General features: G+C 36.9%; 1 protein-coding gene across 3 annotated transcripts in view; it reads left to right on the forward strand.

Annotated features, from left to right (window-relative positions):
• QSER1 (glutamine and serine rich 1) overlaps positions 1–19,908 on the forward strand; it is a 67,914-nt gene that overhangs the window by 40,843 nt on the left and 7,163 nt on the right. For all 3 annotated transcript variants that reach the window (XM_037040460.1, XM_037040462.1, XM_037040461.1), the window contains 2 exons: positions 3,941–4,078; positions 17,615–17,712. In XM_037040460.1, coding sequence (XP_036896355.1) covers positions 3,941–4,078; positions 17,615–17,712 — 236 coding nt within the window. The remainder of the gene's footprint in view (positions 1–3,940; positions 4,079–17,614; positions 17,713–19,908) is intronic.

Genomic DNA, 19,908 nt, shown 5'->3' on the forward strand with positions numbered 1-19,908 from the left:
CAGAAGTTGACTTAAAATGTATTGTTTTTAAATCCTACTTAGGAATGGTTTTTTAGAAATGTGCTTATCAACATTTCTAATGAAATTCAATGCTTTTAGTATATAAGCAAAGCATTATACATAATTTTTGCAGTTAGCATTCCTACTTCCTGTTTAGAATACAGAGGTTTTGGGTTTTGAGCTTACATTAAATTCCCCAAAGGACAATCAAGATAAAATTTGTTTTTCCTTCTTAAATGATAAAATTTCTGTTTCATTGGTAAGATGAGTTACCACTAGGTGTCACTTAAAGTTAGGCAAAGGTTTCTAGTACTTTATATTTAAAAAGCAAATATTAATAATAAATAAAAATTTCTAAGCTGATGGTTTTCAAACTATTTGTTTCAGAATTTCTTTATAATCTTGATATGTAATGAGGATTCCAAAACACTTGGCTTTTTGTGGATTAATTGATATTTACCAAATATCATCAATTAAATAGAAATTTTAAAAATGTTAAAATAAACCTATTAGATATTAATATGTTTTTTTGAACAGCTGTGTTCTTAAGATAACAGTATTTAGAAAAGTAGCATTTTCATACTTGCTTCTGTATTCAGTTTGTTACATATTTTGGTTAAAGCAAGTGAAGAAAACTCAGCCTTACATAGATATGTAGTTGGGAAAAAGAGTATTTTAATTACCTTCTCAGATAATTATGGATATTTTTATTTGCTATTCAAGGAAAGTTTTTTACTTGATAAACTTCAACTTTTCCTACTTGTTACATTAAAATCCTGGTTTATCCTACCTTTTGAATATGTCTTTCATCCATAAATGATTTTATAACATTTCATTGGTTATGTGAAAATACTTGTTTGCTCACTGACATACATACTCTATTTCATTTTCTTTCACTTTTTAAAAATCCTCACCCAAGGATATATTTATTGATTGTTATAGAGAGAGGGTGGGGGAGAAAGAGAAACATCGATCAATTGCCTTCCATAGGTGCCCCAACTGGGGATCGAACACATAACCCAGGTATGTGCCATGACGGGATCAAAGCCACAACCTTTTGGTGTGTGGAGTGACGCTCCAACCAAGTGGTTGACACTTATGCAGGGCCATTTAAAAAAGTTGTATAACAAAATTTGCTGTGTTAACCATTTTAAAGTGTACAATTCAGTGGCATTAATTATATTCACATTATTATGCAACTACCACAGCTGTTTCCAAAACTTTTCTTCATTCCAGACAGAAACTTTGTAACTATTAAGCCCCTGTTCTACATGTCTCATGTAAGTGTATCTGGCTCATTTCAGTTAGCATGTTTTCAAGGTTCATCCAGGTTATAGCATGTATAAGAACTTTATTCCTTTTTATGGCTGTATACTATTACATTGTAAGTGTATCCACTGTATGTTCATTCTGTTATCTGTTGATAGACATTTGGATTGTTTCTACCTTTTGGCTATTATAAATAATGTTGCATCAAACATTGGCATACAGACATCTGTTTGTGTTCTTCTTTTCAATTCTCTGGGGTATATACCTATGAGTGGAATTGCTGAGTTATATGATAATTGTATGTTTAGCTTTTTGAGGAACCACCAAACTATTTTCTATATGGTTGCACCATTTTATATTCCTACCAGCAGTACATAGTGGTTCCTATTTCTTCACATCCTTACTAACAATTGTTATTGATAGTATCTCATTGTGATTTTGATCTGTATTTCCCTAACCACTAATGTCTTTGAGCATCTTTTTCATGTACTTGCTTATTGTTGCAAAAATGTCTATTGAAATCCTTTGCCCATTTTTTAATTGGGTCATTTCTCCTTTTCTTGAGTTTTAGGAGGGTTTTTGTGTATTCTAGATATTTAACCCATATTAGATAGTGGGGTACCTCAGTACTCATCGTTAATTTGTTCTGGAACTTGTGACAAGTGATGCATTTATGACAAAGCATTTTTTTCTGTGGGGCAATGTCATGACTCATACAAGACGCAGTAAGTGTAACGAGTCCCAAGCAAGTGCCAAGTGCTGAAACATTTTTTTCTTCTCAAAATGTGCTGAATACAGGATTTGATGAGGTCTGAAGCTGATGAGTACCAAGGTATAATTATATATGATTTTAAAATATTTTGTTCCATTTTGTAGGCTGACATTTCACTTATGATAATGTCCTTTAATGTACGAGATTTTGAAATTCTAATGAAGCCAAATATATTTTTTTCTACTGCTCATGCTTTCTGTGTCATATTTAAAATTCACTGCCAAATCCAAGATCATAAAGATTTACTACTACATTTTCTTATAAGGTTTTATGGTTTTAGCTCATACATGTTCATAGTACCAAAACTAACATTTATTAATACTGTCACTGTTTTCACTGATGAAGTCTTTAAGTATTGGGACATTGCCAAGCTCACAGTGGTAGGTATGTTTTCCAGAATTCTAATTTTCACTCTAAATTTCAAATATTATTATTTGCAACAAATACCATTGTTTTCTTTGAAGTAACAGATTAATTTCATTAATTTTTAAGAAAATGTTTGCTAAGTACCTAAGTCTGAATAGGCCTGTTGTATCTGTCAGTCATTCTTTCAGATAAAAAATGGTGTCCCATTGGGGCAGGGGGTAAGTGTCTAGTTTATTTTGTGGCTCAAACAATTGCATGGGTGTTCTTCTTGGACATTACCATCATATTTCATAGCAGAAATGCTTTATATATACCTCTTAATTCAAAGAGGAGAGATATAGTACAATTAATCTTTACTGCTTTATTATGGACTAGTACATGACACTGGCTTTTTTTTCCTCTTCAAATTCATGGCAGTGAGATGACAAAATCATGGCAAATATATGGCTGCTAGACAGTTTTGGTGTCAGTCCCTTAATGCACGCTAAGTAAGGCACCAGCAGTGTTACCCCACATTTCCAAATGTCAGCAGAGTAAAAAAGATATATAGCATCTTAATATTATGAAACAGTTTTGACATCAAGAGATCCCTGAAAGGGTCTTTGGGAAGGCCTCAAGGATTCATTGGACCATACTTTAAGAACTGTGGTTAAAATCTGTGATAATGGTTATACATTGGAATGGGAAAAACAAAATTGAGATACTTCTAATCTTGCAGTTCTTGCCATTGAATTTTAGAGAAATTTTCTCTAAGCAAAGGCTATGTTTACATTAAAAATTTTTTAGATAGTCTTGGCCCTAGTCTAGAATTTTCTCTTTTAAAGTTTTATTTACCTATTTGTAGAGAGAGTGGAAGAGAGTTAGAGAAACATCGATGTGCAGTTGCTTACTGTTTGCCCCCCACCGGGGACCTGGCCCGCAACCCAGGCATGTGCCCTGATCGGGAATCAAACTGGTGAACCTCTGGTTCATAGGCTGGTGCTCAATCCAGAGAGCCACACCAGCCAGGGCCCTAGTCTATATAGTGATATAAGTGTGGAAGTGAAAAGAAGAGATATCTATTAACTCATTAGCTGGATGTCTTACAGTTTCTTTACTACTTAAATACAGAGAAACCATCATTCTAGAGTAGCACGACACAGCACTGATGTCCGTGTTGGGCTGGGGCGGACAAACAGGGTCCAGTGAGGCTGATGTTTCCAATTCAGAGTCACCTAGGAACCTTCTGTAAAGTACATTTAAGTTTCATTGCAACAACCTCCCCACCAAAAGACTGATTTAATAAGTCTAACAACCTGGGGGGTGGTTTTTTTTCCTTCATTTTATTTTGCTTTAAAAGCTCTACAGTGATCGAGATGTGGAAAACCATGTTTGAGTTTTTCACCTGGGTGATTTTAGGGCAGAGTGGGAGAATTGTAATTTGAGAAATTTTATCTACAGCCTTTCATCTGCTTATATGGTCTTGTTAGAGAGAAATATGCTCTAAATTTGTGAGGAAGGAATATTTAATATTTCATCTTTTCTCCCTCCCAGAATTTGATCCTCCAGCTCCCTTTGTCACTCGTTTTTTGAACACAAGAGCAATGAAGGAAACCTTTAAGAGTTACATGGAATTGCTTGTTAGCATTGCCTTGGACCCTGACACAATGCAAGCCTTAGAGAAGAGCAATGGTACAGTCTGCTAAGTAGTACTTTCTTGGGTAGTACTTTCTGGATCTTTTACTATTGTCTTTTAGTTATATGTTTAATATATGTTTTTTAATATATACCTATACTTTCAGTTAACAAATCCATGATATGTATATATATTGTATAAAATGGTAATTTCTTTTCATGAATTGCCTGGGTATATGAACAACTTAATATTGGATGTGTTTTTATCAAGTTCTACTCATGGGGAAATTAAGCAACTACCCAATGGTCTCTTTCAATTCTAGAATCTTTATCATCCTTATAATATTGCACTAAATGTCTGTATTATATGAAAGATCCAGATATCAATATATTCTGTTTTCAAATAATTGGAAAGATGAATCAAATACTAATGGTATAAAAATAAAACTGTATATTTGTGTCCAGTAAAAGATACTTAACAGAGTAATTATTTTCTAATCCATTAATAGTAAAATATATTCATTGGGTTTATTCTTTAGTATTATTCCTTTATATTCTTACATTAGTATTTTTTTCTTGTAAAATAGAGATGAAATTGTTAGTGTAAGAAACATTTAAACCTATAAGAATTTTTGGTCAGTTTATTTGAGCTAAACTGACAGCAACTGCTGGGAAGCAAAAACTCAACAAGTTGAAATAATGCTACAGAGAATGGTAATTTTGCACCTTAGTTTATACATTACAATCAAAAGAGGCCAGGTAACTGAGTTAACATGAAATCCATGGGCAATAGATTAGGGGGGCAGGAGTAAGCAAAGTGGGGAAAGCTGGGATTGGATAAAAAGTACAATGATAGACACTCTTACACAAGTGGGTACAGGATAGGTAATAGCCAGCAATTAGCATGATAACAGTAACAAGGAAGGGATTTTTGGTTTCCCCCTGGTGCTTTGAGGGGTCTGGAAAAGGGAAATATGACATTTGAAAAGTATGTTGTTACAGATGCAAAAACAGAACAGATAGGCTTAGTTAAGGTAGAGACTAACCTTTGTTAGGCAAAAATTCCAGCCCAGGACATGACTTCTTGCCATGAACTGCTTTTAGTTAGGTTTAAAACTTTTCTATGTGGTTAGTTTAAGTGTCTGATTTGAGAGGCCACCAAGCAGGCCTCCCCTCAGCTTTGTCAGGTTTAGTGTATGGCTCCCCCCCGCCCATCTCCTTTTCCTCGTAAATCAATCCAAAGCAGGCACTGATATCCAACCTTTTGGTTGGCCAACAGGGTCCATTTTGCTAGGAAGGCATATTCCTACGAAGTTCCAGTGTCGGTGTTCGTCTTGTTGAGTGATCTATCATTGAGAGGGGGCAAGACTGTAACCTTGGATGGAAGTCTTGGCCAGATTTTTTCCAAAGTGAAAGGCAGGTAAATGGGAGGCAGTCAGGTCTTCAGGTCTTATGGGCCTTTATTAAGAAAAACTCTGGATCATTTCTAACCTGAGTTATCACAATTCAGATTTTGTTGCCTGTCTAATTTTTTTAATATTTTGTATCTAGTGTACCATTTACTCACAGGTTAAGGGTACACCATACACCTTGTCAGTTTTCATAATCTGACATGAGATGGGTTTTTATTTATTATAGACCATTTACTTCCCAATGGAAGCACTCAGGTGCAATTATTAATTTGATTTCCAATAGTTGTATAATTGGAAGCTGTAACCTTAAGTTAGAGCCAAGGCTGTAAGAACACAATGGTGTAAGTTATAATTACCACTTAAAAATCTCTGAGTCCAGGTTAACAAGAACAATTTTGTAAGTAAATTTTTCTGTGCCTCAGCACCAGTTATAGATAGCCATGTTTTTATTGTCATTTCAGCTCTTTTTTTCCTCCAGGTTTTGTTCTTTTTACATTTTCATTTCAGCTCTCATTTGAAGTAACAGTAGAATTTGTTGGGCTATGGGGTAGGCATATTTAGGACAAACTTTTTTTTTTAACCTTTATAAATATGTGCATCAGACTTCCGATCAAGATGGTGGCATAGGTAAAAACACAGGTCACCTCCTCACACAGCCACACCAAAATTACAACTAAGCTGTAGAAACAACAATCATTCAAAACCCTCATAAACGGAACCAAATGGAAGTCCTACAACTACAGAATTGAAGAAACCACATTGAGACTTGTAGGAGGGTCTGGTCCAATACCCACATATGGCAGCTAAAAATCCAGAGGGCTGTTTCTGGAGCCAGGGGTCCCAGCCCCACAACAGGCTGCCAAGGCCAAGGTTATAGTGCCAGGAAGATACGTCCAGTGACTTCTGGCTGTAAAAACCAGCAGGGATTGAGGCTCTCGAAGACAGAAAATGCTGGACTCCCAGGCAGTTGTTCTTAAAGGGCCTGCGCACAGACATGCTCAGATTCACTCCCTCTGACCCCTCCAGCCCTGGGGCAGCAGCTTGAAAGGCATCAGAAACGTGGGGTGGGATTGAATTGTCTGGTGTCATGGTGAGTGACAGGTGGCTTTCTCCCAGACAGATGTGCTGACAGAGACCATTGTTCTTTTCCTGAGCTCTGCCACCACAGAGCCAGCAAGAGGGTGCCATATCTGAGACTCCATCAACCTGGGTCACACTGCTCACCCCAACCTGGTGATTTCCCTGAGGCCCTGCCCCACCCTACTTTCAGACCCACCTAAGCTGTTTTGTGGCTTTTTCATACAAATGGCTTGTCTTGGTTCATGCTTCAGATTTTCCTAAATTATCTCAAACAAGTAGCATTTAGCCTCTGTGAACCCGATACCTCTCACTAAGTTGCCCCAGGCCTGGCACTAGAAGCAGGTGGCTGTGGTTAACAACTCAGCCTCTACTAGGAACCTCTAAGCCCAGCACAAGTAGCAGCCATCTGTGGATTGCTTTGTAGCTCATGCTGTGTGACCACTGAGCGCAGGTGGTAGATGACCGTGGATGTGCCAACAGCAATCAAGGTTCAACTTCATACAACACAAGGCTGTACACAGCCCACACAGTGTGCACATCTTGAGTACCCAGCTTGGGTACTAGGGGTGGCTGGATCACTGGACACCTACTATATCACACCTGGGAAACAGTAGCTCCACTTAATACCTAAAATCACACAGGGAGGCTACCAAAATGAAGAGACATACATGGCCCAAATGGAACAGAACAAAACTCCAGAAAAAAAACTAAACTAAATGGAGAGAAGCAATCTACTAGATGCAGAGTTCAAAACATGTGTTATAAGGATGCTTAAGGAACTTAGTGAGGACCTCAGTGGCATAAAAAAGATGCAGTCAGAAATGAAGGATGCACCAATTGAAGTAAAGCACAATTACACGGAATCAGCAGTAGAATGGAGGAAGCGAAGAATCAAATCAGCAATTTGGAACATACAGAGGCAAAAACAACCAATTTAGAACAGTAGGGGAAAAAAATCCACCACACCCACCCCCCCAAAAGTGAGGATAGTATAAGGAGCCTCTGGGAAGACTTCAAAAGTTGCATCATAAGGATGCTGTAAAGAGAAGAAAAAGCAAAAAAACTGGAAACCTATTTGAAAAAAATAATGAAAGAAAAATTCCCTAACTTGGTGAAGGAAATAGGGACACAAGTCCAGGAAGCACAGACAGTCCCAAAGAAGATGGACCCAAAGAGGCCACTCCACGACACATAATCAAAACGCCAAAGATTAAATACGAGAGGAAGAATTTTAAAAGCAGTTATCTACAAGGGAACCCCCATAAGACTGTCAGCTGATTTCTCAAAAGAAACTGTAGGCTGGGAGGGATTGGCAAGAATTATTCAAAGTCATGAAAAACAGTCCTACAGCCAAGATTGCCCTACCCAGAAAAGCTATCATTTAGAATCAAAGGGCATATAAACAGCTTCACAGATAAGGAAAAGCTACGGGAGTTCATTATCACCAAACCTGTATTATGAAATGTTAAAGGGTCTTCTTTAAGAAGAAAAACAGTGAAATGGCAATTAATACAAATCTATTGACAATTGAATCTAAAAAACAACGTAAAGAAGCAGAACAGAGCCCTAGCTGGTGTGATTCAATGGACTGAGTGCCAGCCAGCAAACAGGCTCACTGGTTCAATTCCTGGCCAGAGCACATACCTGGGTTGTGAACCAGGTCCTTGGCTGGGGACATGCGAGAGGCAACCTTTTCATGTGTCTCTTGTACGTTGATGTTTTTCTCCCTCTCTTCCTCCTATCCCTTCTCTAAAAATAAATAACATTTTTTTAAGCAGAACAGAAAGAATCACAGATACAGAGACTGTTGCAGTGGTTGCCAGATGGGAAGGGGGTTACGGGGATGGGTGAAAAAGGTGAAGGGATTTAGAAAAAAGTACAAAGTACAAATATACAAACTGGTAGTATAGAATAGTCATGGGAATAAAAAGTACAGCACAGGGAATAGAGAAGCTAAAGAACCATATATGCAAGATTCATGGATGTGGACAACTGGGGATTATCTGAGGGGGTGTGTGTGGGCTGCGTAGAGGGGTCAAAGGGCAAAAATTTGGGACAACTGTAATATAGACTAATAAAATTAAAACAAATACACATCTGTTTTTCAATAGCATTTCTTCTAAATCCAAAACCTTACAAGAGTAGTATGGATAATATAAAAGTTATTTTATATACCTTTAACAAATAACAGTTGGGCTGTATATGTGAGGTTTGATAAAAATCTAAGGAACAAACAAGTACAATTATCAATATTTGAAGACAGTGAAAGACAAAGAAACAGTGTAACATCAATTTGTAAGTACATAGGCTTTGTTGGTGTTTTGGGATAGTCATCACTGGGGTCTGGCTTTTCAGTCCTAGGAAGCCTTTGATCTCCACTGTAGGTGGAGACGAGGGTCAGAGGCAGATACCCTTTCCTGATGAGGCCCCCTCCAACAGTGTTGGATAGTCTTTAATGTTTTTTTTTTTTTCTAACAGACAAATCTTTTGTAAGTTGTGGTTTTTGAAGTCTTCGTCTCCCAGGAGTGTGTTGAGAAATGACTAATTTATAGTCCTTATAAGATGGTTAATGAGCCCTTAATACATGTAGAATATCTCCTTTTAGTAAAGCTGGTTTATATGTTCCTTTATCTAGATTTATAGGGTGACTACTAACTATTTTCATAAGGAGAAAGGTTTATCACAGATTTCAGGTTGAGTACTGTGAGAAGAGCTCCTGGCCAAGGGAGATTAGAAGTCTGCATATTTATCTAGTTGTGTTTTTATTGTATTTGTATGTTTTACCAATCCAGAGACTTGGGGGAGACAGGCACAATGAAAATGCTATAGGATAGGCCAAATATTCTGAATGGGTTCTATTGTTTGTTCCTCAGTCACCAACTTAGAGGGAATTCCCTAATTGGGAATTGAGTCTTTAAAAAAAAAAAAAATTTACCTCCCCTTAAAGGTATTGTTCTGTAAGGGAATGCCTCAACCCATACAAAATCATAACTAATACAATTTTTTCATTCTTGGATGGTGGCATTTGGATAAAATCCAATTACTATATCTAAAAATGGATCTAAAAGGAAGTGGGAAATGTTCTTGGGACCCATGGAATAATTTTTGGCACCTATAGACAGGACATTTGTTGTATACTTTATGACCTATACGTTTTCGGTAATATTACTAATTCTATGAAATCAAGGGTGCTAATTTTAGCTCATACATGTTAAAAGTATAGTATAGGTAATTAAGCTTCTATAGGCAAGATTCAGTTCTGATTGGGGGTTCAAGCCAGATCTGTTTGTCTGGAACAAAGTTTTCTTTAGTTTTCGTTTTCTTCTTTCTGCCTTTTGGAGTTATCCATTGAAACTATAAAAGAGGTGTTTTTTCTTTTTTTGTTTTAATTAGTAAGGAGCATTCTCAGGTTTGTGTAATTTGGCTGTTTAATGCTGTCTGTCTAGCTGCAGCATTGGCTAAATTTCCTTTTGCTTTCATGATGGTAGCTACAGAAAGCCTTGAAATTTTGATAATTGCCACTTGTGTTAATTTCTAATAATAATTTCTATCTAATAATTTTGCAACACTTTCAAAGATGCATCTGTAAACTGAATTAAATCAACATATTAAGGAGTTTCCTATAAACCATTCCCCAAAACAAAAAGGTGGCCCGGTCAGTTTGATTTTAAGAAGACATATAGGGGCTGGGCCATTAATAAGAATTGGAATCCACCTGTGACAACATCCAGTTAAAACTGAGGAATTCTCTAAGCTGTTTTATTGTTTCAGAAAGAGGAAAAGATGATGATTCCTTTGAGGCGTTCCAGGTCAATTAGCAGTCCATCTTAGGAGTCTGGTGATTTCCTGGACCATAAATTGCATTCTTCACATATTGGATTAGAATGGGATTTTTAAGAAATTTAACATTATTTAAATTAGCTTTTAGTATCTAAAACAATAAGTGGGACTTAAGTCCCCTAATGCCTGGGGCAGTACTGTCAGGGAAATCCGTAATCCTCACGAGTGAAAGCAGAGAGGTGTATAATTAGAACACAGTTAGTGTTATTTTGGCAAAGCTTCCCAAGTAACTTCAAGCATCTCACAAAGCTTTATAAGAAGTGAATAAATTCTTGAAGTATTTTAGGGCCCATAGGAATGACTCAAAGTTATTTCTTGACTAAAAAGTTCTCTAAAATTTAAACTTTGGGAAGGTTTGTCAAGTATACTTAACCAAAATACCATAACATAAACCTTTTTGTAATTCCAGGTAAAACAAATACATATTTTATGATAAAACTCTAACACACACTAATCAAACTTACACTGGATTTTAATATTAAATATTTTGTCCAGACCATAAGATCCTGCTTTATTTACAGAAGTATTTACCATAATTTCTTTGGGCCAATAAAATATCATACCCTAAAATGCCATGCAGGGGCACGGGGGTGGGGGGAAGCACTACACATGATACACAGATGAACATGTATTACATCGAGACCACACATGTGATCTGCATTACTAATTTTTGTAGAGAAGGCAAGAGCAACTTTAGCTGCTTAAGGTTTTAGCTTAATGTTACAAACTTAAAATTTTCACAAACTCCTAGAACTACACAACCTTCTATAATACTCTTACAGCTTTCACATTTTTACANTGATACACAGATGAACATGTATTACACCAAGACCATACATGTGATCTGCATTACTACACATGATATACAGATGAACATGTATTACATCGAGACCACACATGTGATCTGCATTACTAATTTTTGTAGAGAAGGCAAGAGCAACTTTAGCTGCTTAAGGTTTTAGCTTAATGTTACAAACTTAAAATTTTCACAAACTCCTAGAACTACACAACCTTCTATAATACTCTTACAGCTTTCACATTTTTACAAACCTTATCCAGTCAGAAGTATCTTTAGAACTCACTTTCTTTTCTCTGAAGAATGTTTCCATTGTATGCCTTCTATTATCAAAACCATTCAGTGTCTTTCCAACGTAATTTTAATTCTTAACTTTTAGAAACTATTTCCAATTATAACCAAAAATAAACAGTATTCCTTAGGTTGACTTTTATGAACACAAAACCTATAGAAACAGGTTCCTTTATTGGTGAATAAGCTTACTTTCAAAGTAAGTAAGCTTTACTTACACACCCCTAAAAAAGACATTTATTAACAAGACACTCATTAACAGCTTCAAATCCAGTCCATAGCCTCTTTGCAACAGGACCCAAGACTTGTCTAGCAATCAGTATCTTAGCATTTCAAAAGTAACTATATACCCCATAACTTTAATCAAAATCCACTAATTTAGCCCTAGCTGGTGTGGCTCAGTGGATTGAGCTCCATCCAGCCTTTGAACCAAAGGGTCACCAGTTCAATTCCCAGTCAGGGCACATGTCTGGACTGCGGGCCAGGTCCACAGTTCGGGGTATGTGAAAGGCAACCACACATTGATGTTTCTCTAAAAAAATAAAACTTTTTTGAAAAAGAGGATCCATTTTAAAAAATGACTAATTTAGAAAGGAATAGCTGAAATTGATTTGATCAGATATGGCTAAGGTATTTTCCCCAGCCCTTTTGATTTATCCCAAAAAATTGGATTTTAAGAAATGGTCCATCCAGGCCCTGGCTGGTGTAGCTCAGTGGATTGAGCACGGGCCTGCAAACCAGAGGATCGCGGTTCGATTCCCAGTCAGGGCACATGCCTGGGTTGTAGTCCAGTTCCCTGCAGGCCAACTCCCAGCAGGGGACGCACAAAAGGCAACCATACATTGATGTTTCTCTCCCTCTCCTTCCCATCTAAAGATAAATAAATAAATAAAATCTTAAAAAAAAAAAAGAAATGGTCCATCCAGACGAGTTCTTGGAGACCAAGTATTTGCATTTGAAAGACAGACTTTGGTGTAAGAGTCTTGGACAGGAGGAATAAAGGGGTGGCATTTATTAGCTTCGGAAGCTGCTTTTTTAGCTGGGACAGTCTCTAAAATTTCTTATTAACTATTTAAAAGAATTTAACTGCTTTGAGAAGATTCCAATTCCCAAATCAAGGTGTATGCTTCTCATTCATTCAGTTTAATTTTAGGGCCACCATTTTTTCTAACTTTGCATGCAAAAAATTAACTTAGGCATCAGAAAAAAACTGTTATTTGCTATTTTATGTTTCTATCATTTTTAATAGTTAAATGGTTCCATTGTGTAATGCACTTGCACATGAAGGCATCCTACAAGGAATATTAATGAGGGCCAGGGTCTGGGATTGTCTTGCCTCGGAAGTACAATTTCCCATCTTAATTTTAGTTTTATTTTGGGATCTGGAGAGTCTGCACGTCAGGCTGTCAGAAAGCAATTCCAATTGAAAAGCCAAGTTAACACCAGCCACTCATTTTTCCCTCCAGTCCCACCTTAAAGTGGGTTCTGTCAACCCTTAATCTCAGCTCCACGGCGCAGATTTAAAAAGACAGGCCAAATAAAGTCAGGTCCTCACACCATAAAACAGGGAAGTACGGAACTCCAACTGAAACTCGCCCAGGTTCACCCTTTGCAAAACGGGGAGCTGGTGAGGCACAATAAGCCTGTGTGGATATCCAGCAAAAGAGTGCGTCTGCAAGGTGGTCCTGGTCGGGCTTCTTTGGAATCCTGCCAACTACACCAAGTGAATGTCAATCTAAGAAACATTCGATCCTGTGGAGAAATCTTGGTTACTTCATTTGAACCAAACTGACAATTGCTGGGAAGCAAAACCTCAACAAGTTCAGATAATGATACAGAGAAGGCCAGTTTTGCATCTCAGTTTATACATTATAATCAAAAGAGGAGGGGTAAGTGGGTTATATGAAATTCTTTGGCAATAGATTAGGGAGGCAGGACCTCTGGGATTGGATAGAAAGTAAAATGAGACACACAGATGGGTACAGGACAGATACTAGTCAACAATGAACATGATAACAGTAATGAGGGGATTTGTGTTCTGGTTGAGGGATCCAGAAAAGAAATTTTACATTCCAAAGGTATCTGGTCATAGGCGCAAAAAGACAGCAGACAGGCTCAATTAAGGTAAAGACTGACCTTTGTTAGGGAAAAATAATGGCTCAGTTTTTTTTCTCCCTAACAAAATATAGATACCAGCTATGAACTCCTTTTTATTGGAAAGTTTTCATTTCAAATGAAAAACTGCTGGATATGGACTTAGGCCAGGGTGGAGGTGTAGGTAGACACACTGTCTCCTAGAACAACCAAAAGAAGGAAAACAACAAATTTAAAAACAACAAAGGACAAGAACTACCAGAAAACCTAACTGTGTGGAAGTCCAACAACCAAGGTGTAAAAGAAACATTCATCTAGACTAGTAGGAGGGGCAGAGACAGGCAGCAGGGCAGAGAGCACTCGTAAGGTGGCGCCTGGAAGACCCAGTGAGGCAGATTTCGGACTGGGTGGTCCCACATTCAGGTGCAGATAAAGTGGGAAGAATAACAAGGGAGTGAGACAGACCTCGCAACCCAGGGGTTCCAGCTTGGGGAAAATAAAGCCTCTAAGCCTCCCGTTGAAAACACCTGAAGGTGTTGAGGCAGCAGGAGAAACTCCCAGCCTCACAGGAGAGTTCATTGGAGAGACCTACAGGGTCCTAGAACATATATAAGCCCACTCACCCAGGAATCAGCACCAGAAGGGCCCAATTTGATTGTGGGTAGTGTGGGAAGTAACTGAAAATTTGCAGAGAGCAGAGCAAGCACCATTGTTCCCTCTCAGACCCCTCCCCTACATACAGCACTAAAATGCAGTGACATGGTTGTCCTTCCCTGGTGAACACCTAAGGCTCCGCCCCTTACTACAGAATGTGTGCTGAGGTCCAAAAGAAAAAAGAGAAAAAGGCCCAAATGAAAGAACAAATAAAAGCAAAGCTCTAGAAAAAATACAACTAAGTGATGAAGAGACAGGCAACCTATCAGATGCACAGTTCAAAATACTGGTAATCGGGATGCTCACAGAACTGGTGGAATATGGTCGCAAAACAGGGAAAAGTGAAGGCTATGCTAAATGAAATAAAGGGAAATGTATAGGGAACCAACAGTGAAGGGAAGGAAACTGGGACTCAAATCAATGATGTGGACCAGAGGAAGGAAACATCCACTCAGAAAAGAACGAAGAAACAAGAATTCAAAAAAGTGAAGAGAGGCTTAGGAACTTGCAGGACATCTTTAAAACGTTCCAACATCCAAATTACAGGGGTACCAGAAGGGGAAGAGGAACAGCTACGAGTGAAAAACTTATTTGAACAAATAATAAAGGAGAACTTCCCCAGTCTGGCAAAGGAAATAGACTTCCAGGAAATCCAGGAAGCTCAGAGAGTCCCAAAGAAGTTGGACCCAAGAAGGAACACACCAAGGCACATCATAATTACATTAGCCAAGACCAAAATGAAGGAGAGAATCCTAGAAGCAGCAAGGGATAAGGGGACAGTCACCTACAAAGAAGTACCCATCAGACTGTCAGCGGATTTCTCAAAAGAGACCTTACAGGCAAGAAGGGGCTGGAAAGAAGTATTCCAAGTCATCAAAGGCAAGGACCTACATCCAAGATTGCTCTATCTAGCAAAGCTTTCATTTAGAATGGAAAAGCAGATAAAGTGCTTCCCAGATAAGGTCAAGTTCAAGGAGTTCATCACCAAGCCCTTATTATATAAAATATTAAAGGGACTTATCTAAAAAAAGATGATGAAAAACATGAACAGTAAAATGCAATAAACTCACAGTTATTAACCACACCTAAAACAAAAACAAACTAAGCAATCAACTAGAACAGGAACAGGATCACAGAAATGGCGGTATCAGCAGAGGAGTGGGAGGGGGAGAGAGGAGAAAAAGGTACAGAGGATAAGTGGCCTAAATAGTAGGTAAAAAATAGATGTGTGGGGAGGATTAATAGTATAGGAAAAGCCAAAAAAGAACTTACATGTATAACCCATGGACATGAACTAAAGTGGGGGGAAAGGGTGTGCAGGGTAGAGGGGAATAAAGAGGGGGAAATGGGACAACTGTAATAGCATAATCAATAAAATATTTTAAAAAATTTACCTTCAAACCTGTGTGGTTACTTTAGGTTTCTGAGTTTGAAAGGCTGCCATGCAGGCTTCCCCTGAGCTTGTCAGGTTTAGAATGTCGCCCCTTCCACAAATTGATAAATGAGATAAACTGGTAATTGACATAGCTAATATTGCTTACTAATATTTAGCCTTCGGCTACTTTAGTGTTCACCATGGACAACTGAAAGAAGGAGTGAAAGGGTCAAGGAGCCAATTTTCATTATCCTTACATCAAAATGAATCAAACCAGTGTAAGATCAAAGGACAGTAACAATATATTTCCACAGCAATGTCTAATAATATATATAGTTTTATTATTTCCATATACTTTAACATGATATTCCATTTCAATCCCAGAACAATTTGGACATCTTTTTTGGTGGATGTAGACAGTGAGGCTGTGAATCTTGGAGGTTAAGTGAATTGCCTAAGGGCCCATGGCAAGCAGCAGAGAAAGGATTAAAATCCAAGGTTTTACAATTTCTGATCCGTTTCTTTTCTGACGTATAGTCAGAGACAGTAATCTGTACCTCAGTGATCTTAGAGTCAGGTAGAGCTGGAAGAGATTTAGAGATTATCTAGTCTAAAATATTTATTTTGTAGACTAAGGTTCAGAGAGATTAAGTGTATTTTCTAAAGTTATAGAACAAGTTAGTGGTAGATAAGCCATGATTAAAACCCAATAGTTAATTCCCTGGGTTATTTTTGCCATTAATTGTTTGCTCATCAATACTCCTTGAATCATGGGGAAAAAAAACTTGCATCATAAAGTTCACCTCTTAGCAGTGGTCATTTTGGACAGTTGTGTTTTAAATGATTTTTTTCACTGTTTTCTGGTATTTCTCCATTTCATGTAAAGGGGAAAGATTTTAATAGTTATATTTTAAAATAATCCACAAATGTTTGAAACTTGTTTTTGTGAAATCTTACAGTGTTTGAATAGAATCAATCGCTACTAGAAAGATGAAAGACAACTGTCAGGCGTTGCCATAAAAAGTGCTCCTCACTAAAGACTCTGTCTTCAGTTCTAGGAAGTGTTCTTTCCCTGGTTACTGTGCTTGGGTTTGTATCCCAAATACATAAGGGGTGGTTTTACTCAGCTCTGAAATTAATAACTAGAGCCTGAGGCTTATACATTTTCAGAAAGGTCATTAAAGCTAATTAGTGTTATAAAACATGTCACTTAGCCCTGGCTGGTGTAGCTCAGTGGATTGGGCACGGGCCTGCGAACCATACTATTGCGGTTCGATTCCCAGTCAGGGCACATGCCTGGGTTGCAGGCCAATTCCCAGCAGGGGACTCACGAGAGGCAACCGTACATTTATGTTTCTCTCCTTCTCTCCTTCCTTTCCTCTCTAAAAGATATAAATAAATAAAATCTTTTTAAAAAGCAAACAAACATGTCACTTAAAAATTGTCTAGTAACCTGAAATATTTCATATGGTACCAAAAGTAATTAACTCACACTCCAAGGTGCTGTCCTTAAAAGACCTTAAAGTTTCAAAGGCGTAAAAAATGGAAGCAACAAGTTTTGGGTTGGAATCTGTGTTTTAATTTTACTCTATCCTTTTCTAAAATAGTATGTTGACTCTTGTGTTCTTGAAACTGGATTTTTATCATTTTTCTTCCCCTACTTTCCCACAGACTAGTGACTTAAGAAAATTTGTCGTATTCTTTAAAATTTCATAACATTAGATAAATATATAATGGTTGTAATATTGTACAGATGGTAAATAAGGTCTGGAGGAATTAGCTTGCCATTCATCAATTTTGGTGGTAGAGACAAGGGTAAAACCTAGGACTTTGGATTCTGTCATGTTACATCTTTCTCGCCAGGCGAGAAATCTATTTCAAGTTAGCTTTTTTTTTCTGAAAACTTCTTGTCCTTTTTTTTAAAGGAGTACTTTATATAACCCAGTGAATTTAATGTCTTAATATTATTAATGTTTTGAGAAAAGTTGGGTTTTAACAAGTTTTTGTGTTGATAGCTTATCCTGTTACAATAAATTTTTATCTTGTTTTAGATGAGCTACTTTTGCCTCATATGAAAAAAATAGATAGCATGCTGAATGATAACCGAAAGAGACTTCTTCTAAATCTTCATTTGGATCAGCCATTCAAGGTATTTTCTTTAGATGATTTATTAGCAAACTCAGTGGCAATCACAGTCTTAAATAGGAAGGAAAATTTATGACAGTTCTTTTCCATTTAATAAAATTTCTTAACCAATAAAAATTTGATTTTTATTCATTATGAGTCTTTTTAGCTTGTCTTTTTTATTAAGCACATTCTTAATCTTCGCTTTTCTCTGCTTAAATTCATTTTTCAGACATGTTCATGTAGTATTCCTTCTATAATAGTTCTGAAATGTTTTAAAAAATCCTTTAAATTACCACTGTATTTTAGGTTTTTTACTTTTAAACCTTTTCAAGTTTTTCACATTTCATCTATGATAAGAATTGGCCACTTGGCACAGTTACCAAAATTCCCTTTACTTGCCTGATTTACCCAATCAATATCTGAGAGAAAATGAATCCTCATGTAATGGTAGGAAATATATATAATTGTATCTGTTAATATATCTTGCCACTACAAATTGTTTTTGGTATTATCAGAAATATAAAAATAAGCTAAATCTACACTCAGAAAACTTATCACAGAAGCCACTTAGTTATAAAAGAATGTAGCTTTTCTTATTTGGAGTATAATATATAACATTTAGGAGCATTTGAGTCTATCTTCTGTGGGGGAAATTTTTTTTACACATTTGTATAGCTTTTCTTTTTATTAGTAGAATTTTTTTTAGAGAAGTTTTATATTCACAGCAAAATTAAGTTCCCACATGCTCCCATCCCCACACATGAACAGCCTCCCCAGTTACCATCTCCCACCAGAATGGTACGTCTCCCACTACCAGTGAACCTGCACTGACACCTCTTTATAACGCGAGGTCCACCGTTTACATTACAGTGTTGTACGTTTCATGGGCCGGACAAATGTATAAGACATGTCCACTATTACAGTATTTTTTTCAAGTAGTTTCACTGCCCTGAAAGTCCTCTGTGCTCTATTTATCTCTTCCCCCCATTGTATGGCAACTAGTGATCTTTTTACTGTCTCCACTGTTTTACCTTTTCCAGAATGTCACATAGTTGAAACCATACAGTATGTAGCCTTTTAAAACTGGCTTCTTTCACTTAGTAATATGCATTTAAGTTACTGCTGGGTCTTTCAGTAGCTTGATGGTTCATTTCTTTTTAGCGCTGAATAATATTCCATTGTCTGAATGTACCAGTTTATTCACCTACTGAAGGATAGCTTGGTTGCTTCCTAATCCTGGCAATTATCAATAAAGCTGCTGTGTACACCCATGTATAAGATTGTGTGGACTTAAGTTTCAACTCTTTGGGTAATATGTATAGCTTCTTCACATCCCTATTTTATCTGAACCCCAAAGAAAAGTGAAAATTAACTTCATTTTAGCTAGATGAAAATTAAGGTTCTGAGACTGAGTTCAAAGTGAATCGACACCAGACTCTCCTGGTAGTCCTGTATTCCTCACTGACGTGCACTTGTAGAGAAAAAAAAATGTCAGAGGCTGGTAAGAAAGCCATTACTAAGAATTCGTCTGCTGACTCCTAGTGAAGTATTTTCCACTTAGTTGCTACCTTCAAATACCATGTTTTCTAGAGACAAGAGAATGTTATTAGATGTGTGTTTTCTAGAGATTTATTAAATCTTCATAATGACCAGTTTGGGCTATTTTTATAATGTCAAACCAGTTCTGCAAGAACTTGTACTAAAATAAAGCCAGCACTTGGAATTTAACAGATTCAGTAGATATTTAAAGCTTATGCAATAGTTTATGACGAACAAGTGAAAAATTAGTTTTCATATTATTATTTTCACAGAAAAACACAAAATTTATATTTTTTAAATTACAGTTAATTTTGATAATTTTCATTTATAGCAATTTGCATTTTGGAGCTACAGTCCACACACAGTACTGAGTTAGAATGATTTGATGTGAAATATTGCAAACAGTGGATTGTTTTAAGTACCACTCCCTGTGATGATACTGTTAATTTTAGGAATCCTAAAAGCCATTTGAAATTAATGATCTGTTTTCTTCTGAAACCTATGTACTTCCAGTCATTGTTAGCATCTTACGCTTTTTAGAAGGATCATTTGAATTTTCTCCTTTCATCTCCACTGACCTAGTGTAGAAACCTTTTTTTTTCTGTCTTTAAATTCCATTTGTTGTAAAAAGTAGGTCAAGCCTAGGCATGTTTTACATGGAAAACACCAGAATATATAA

This window comes from Sturnira hondurensis, unplaced genomic scaffold (genome assembly GCF_014824575.4).
Source record: "Sturnira hondurensis isolate 20B ecotype Veracruz unplaced genomic scaffold, ASM1482457v3 Scaffold0002638, whole genome shotgun sequence".
In the NCBI taxonomy this organism is placed as follows: Eukaryota; Metazoa; Chordata; class Mammalia; order Chiroptera; family Phyllostomidae; genus Sturnira; species Sturnira hondurensis.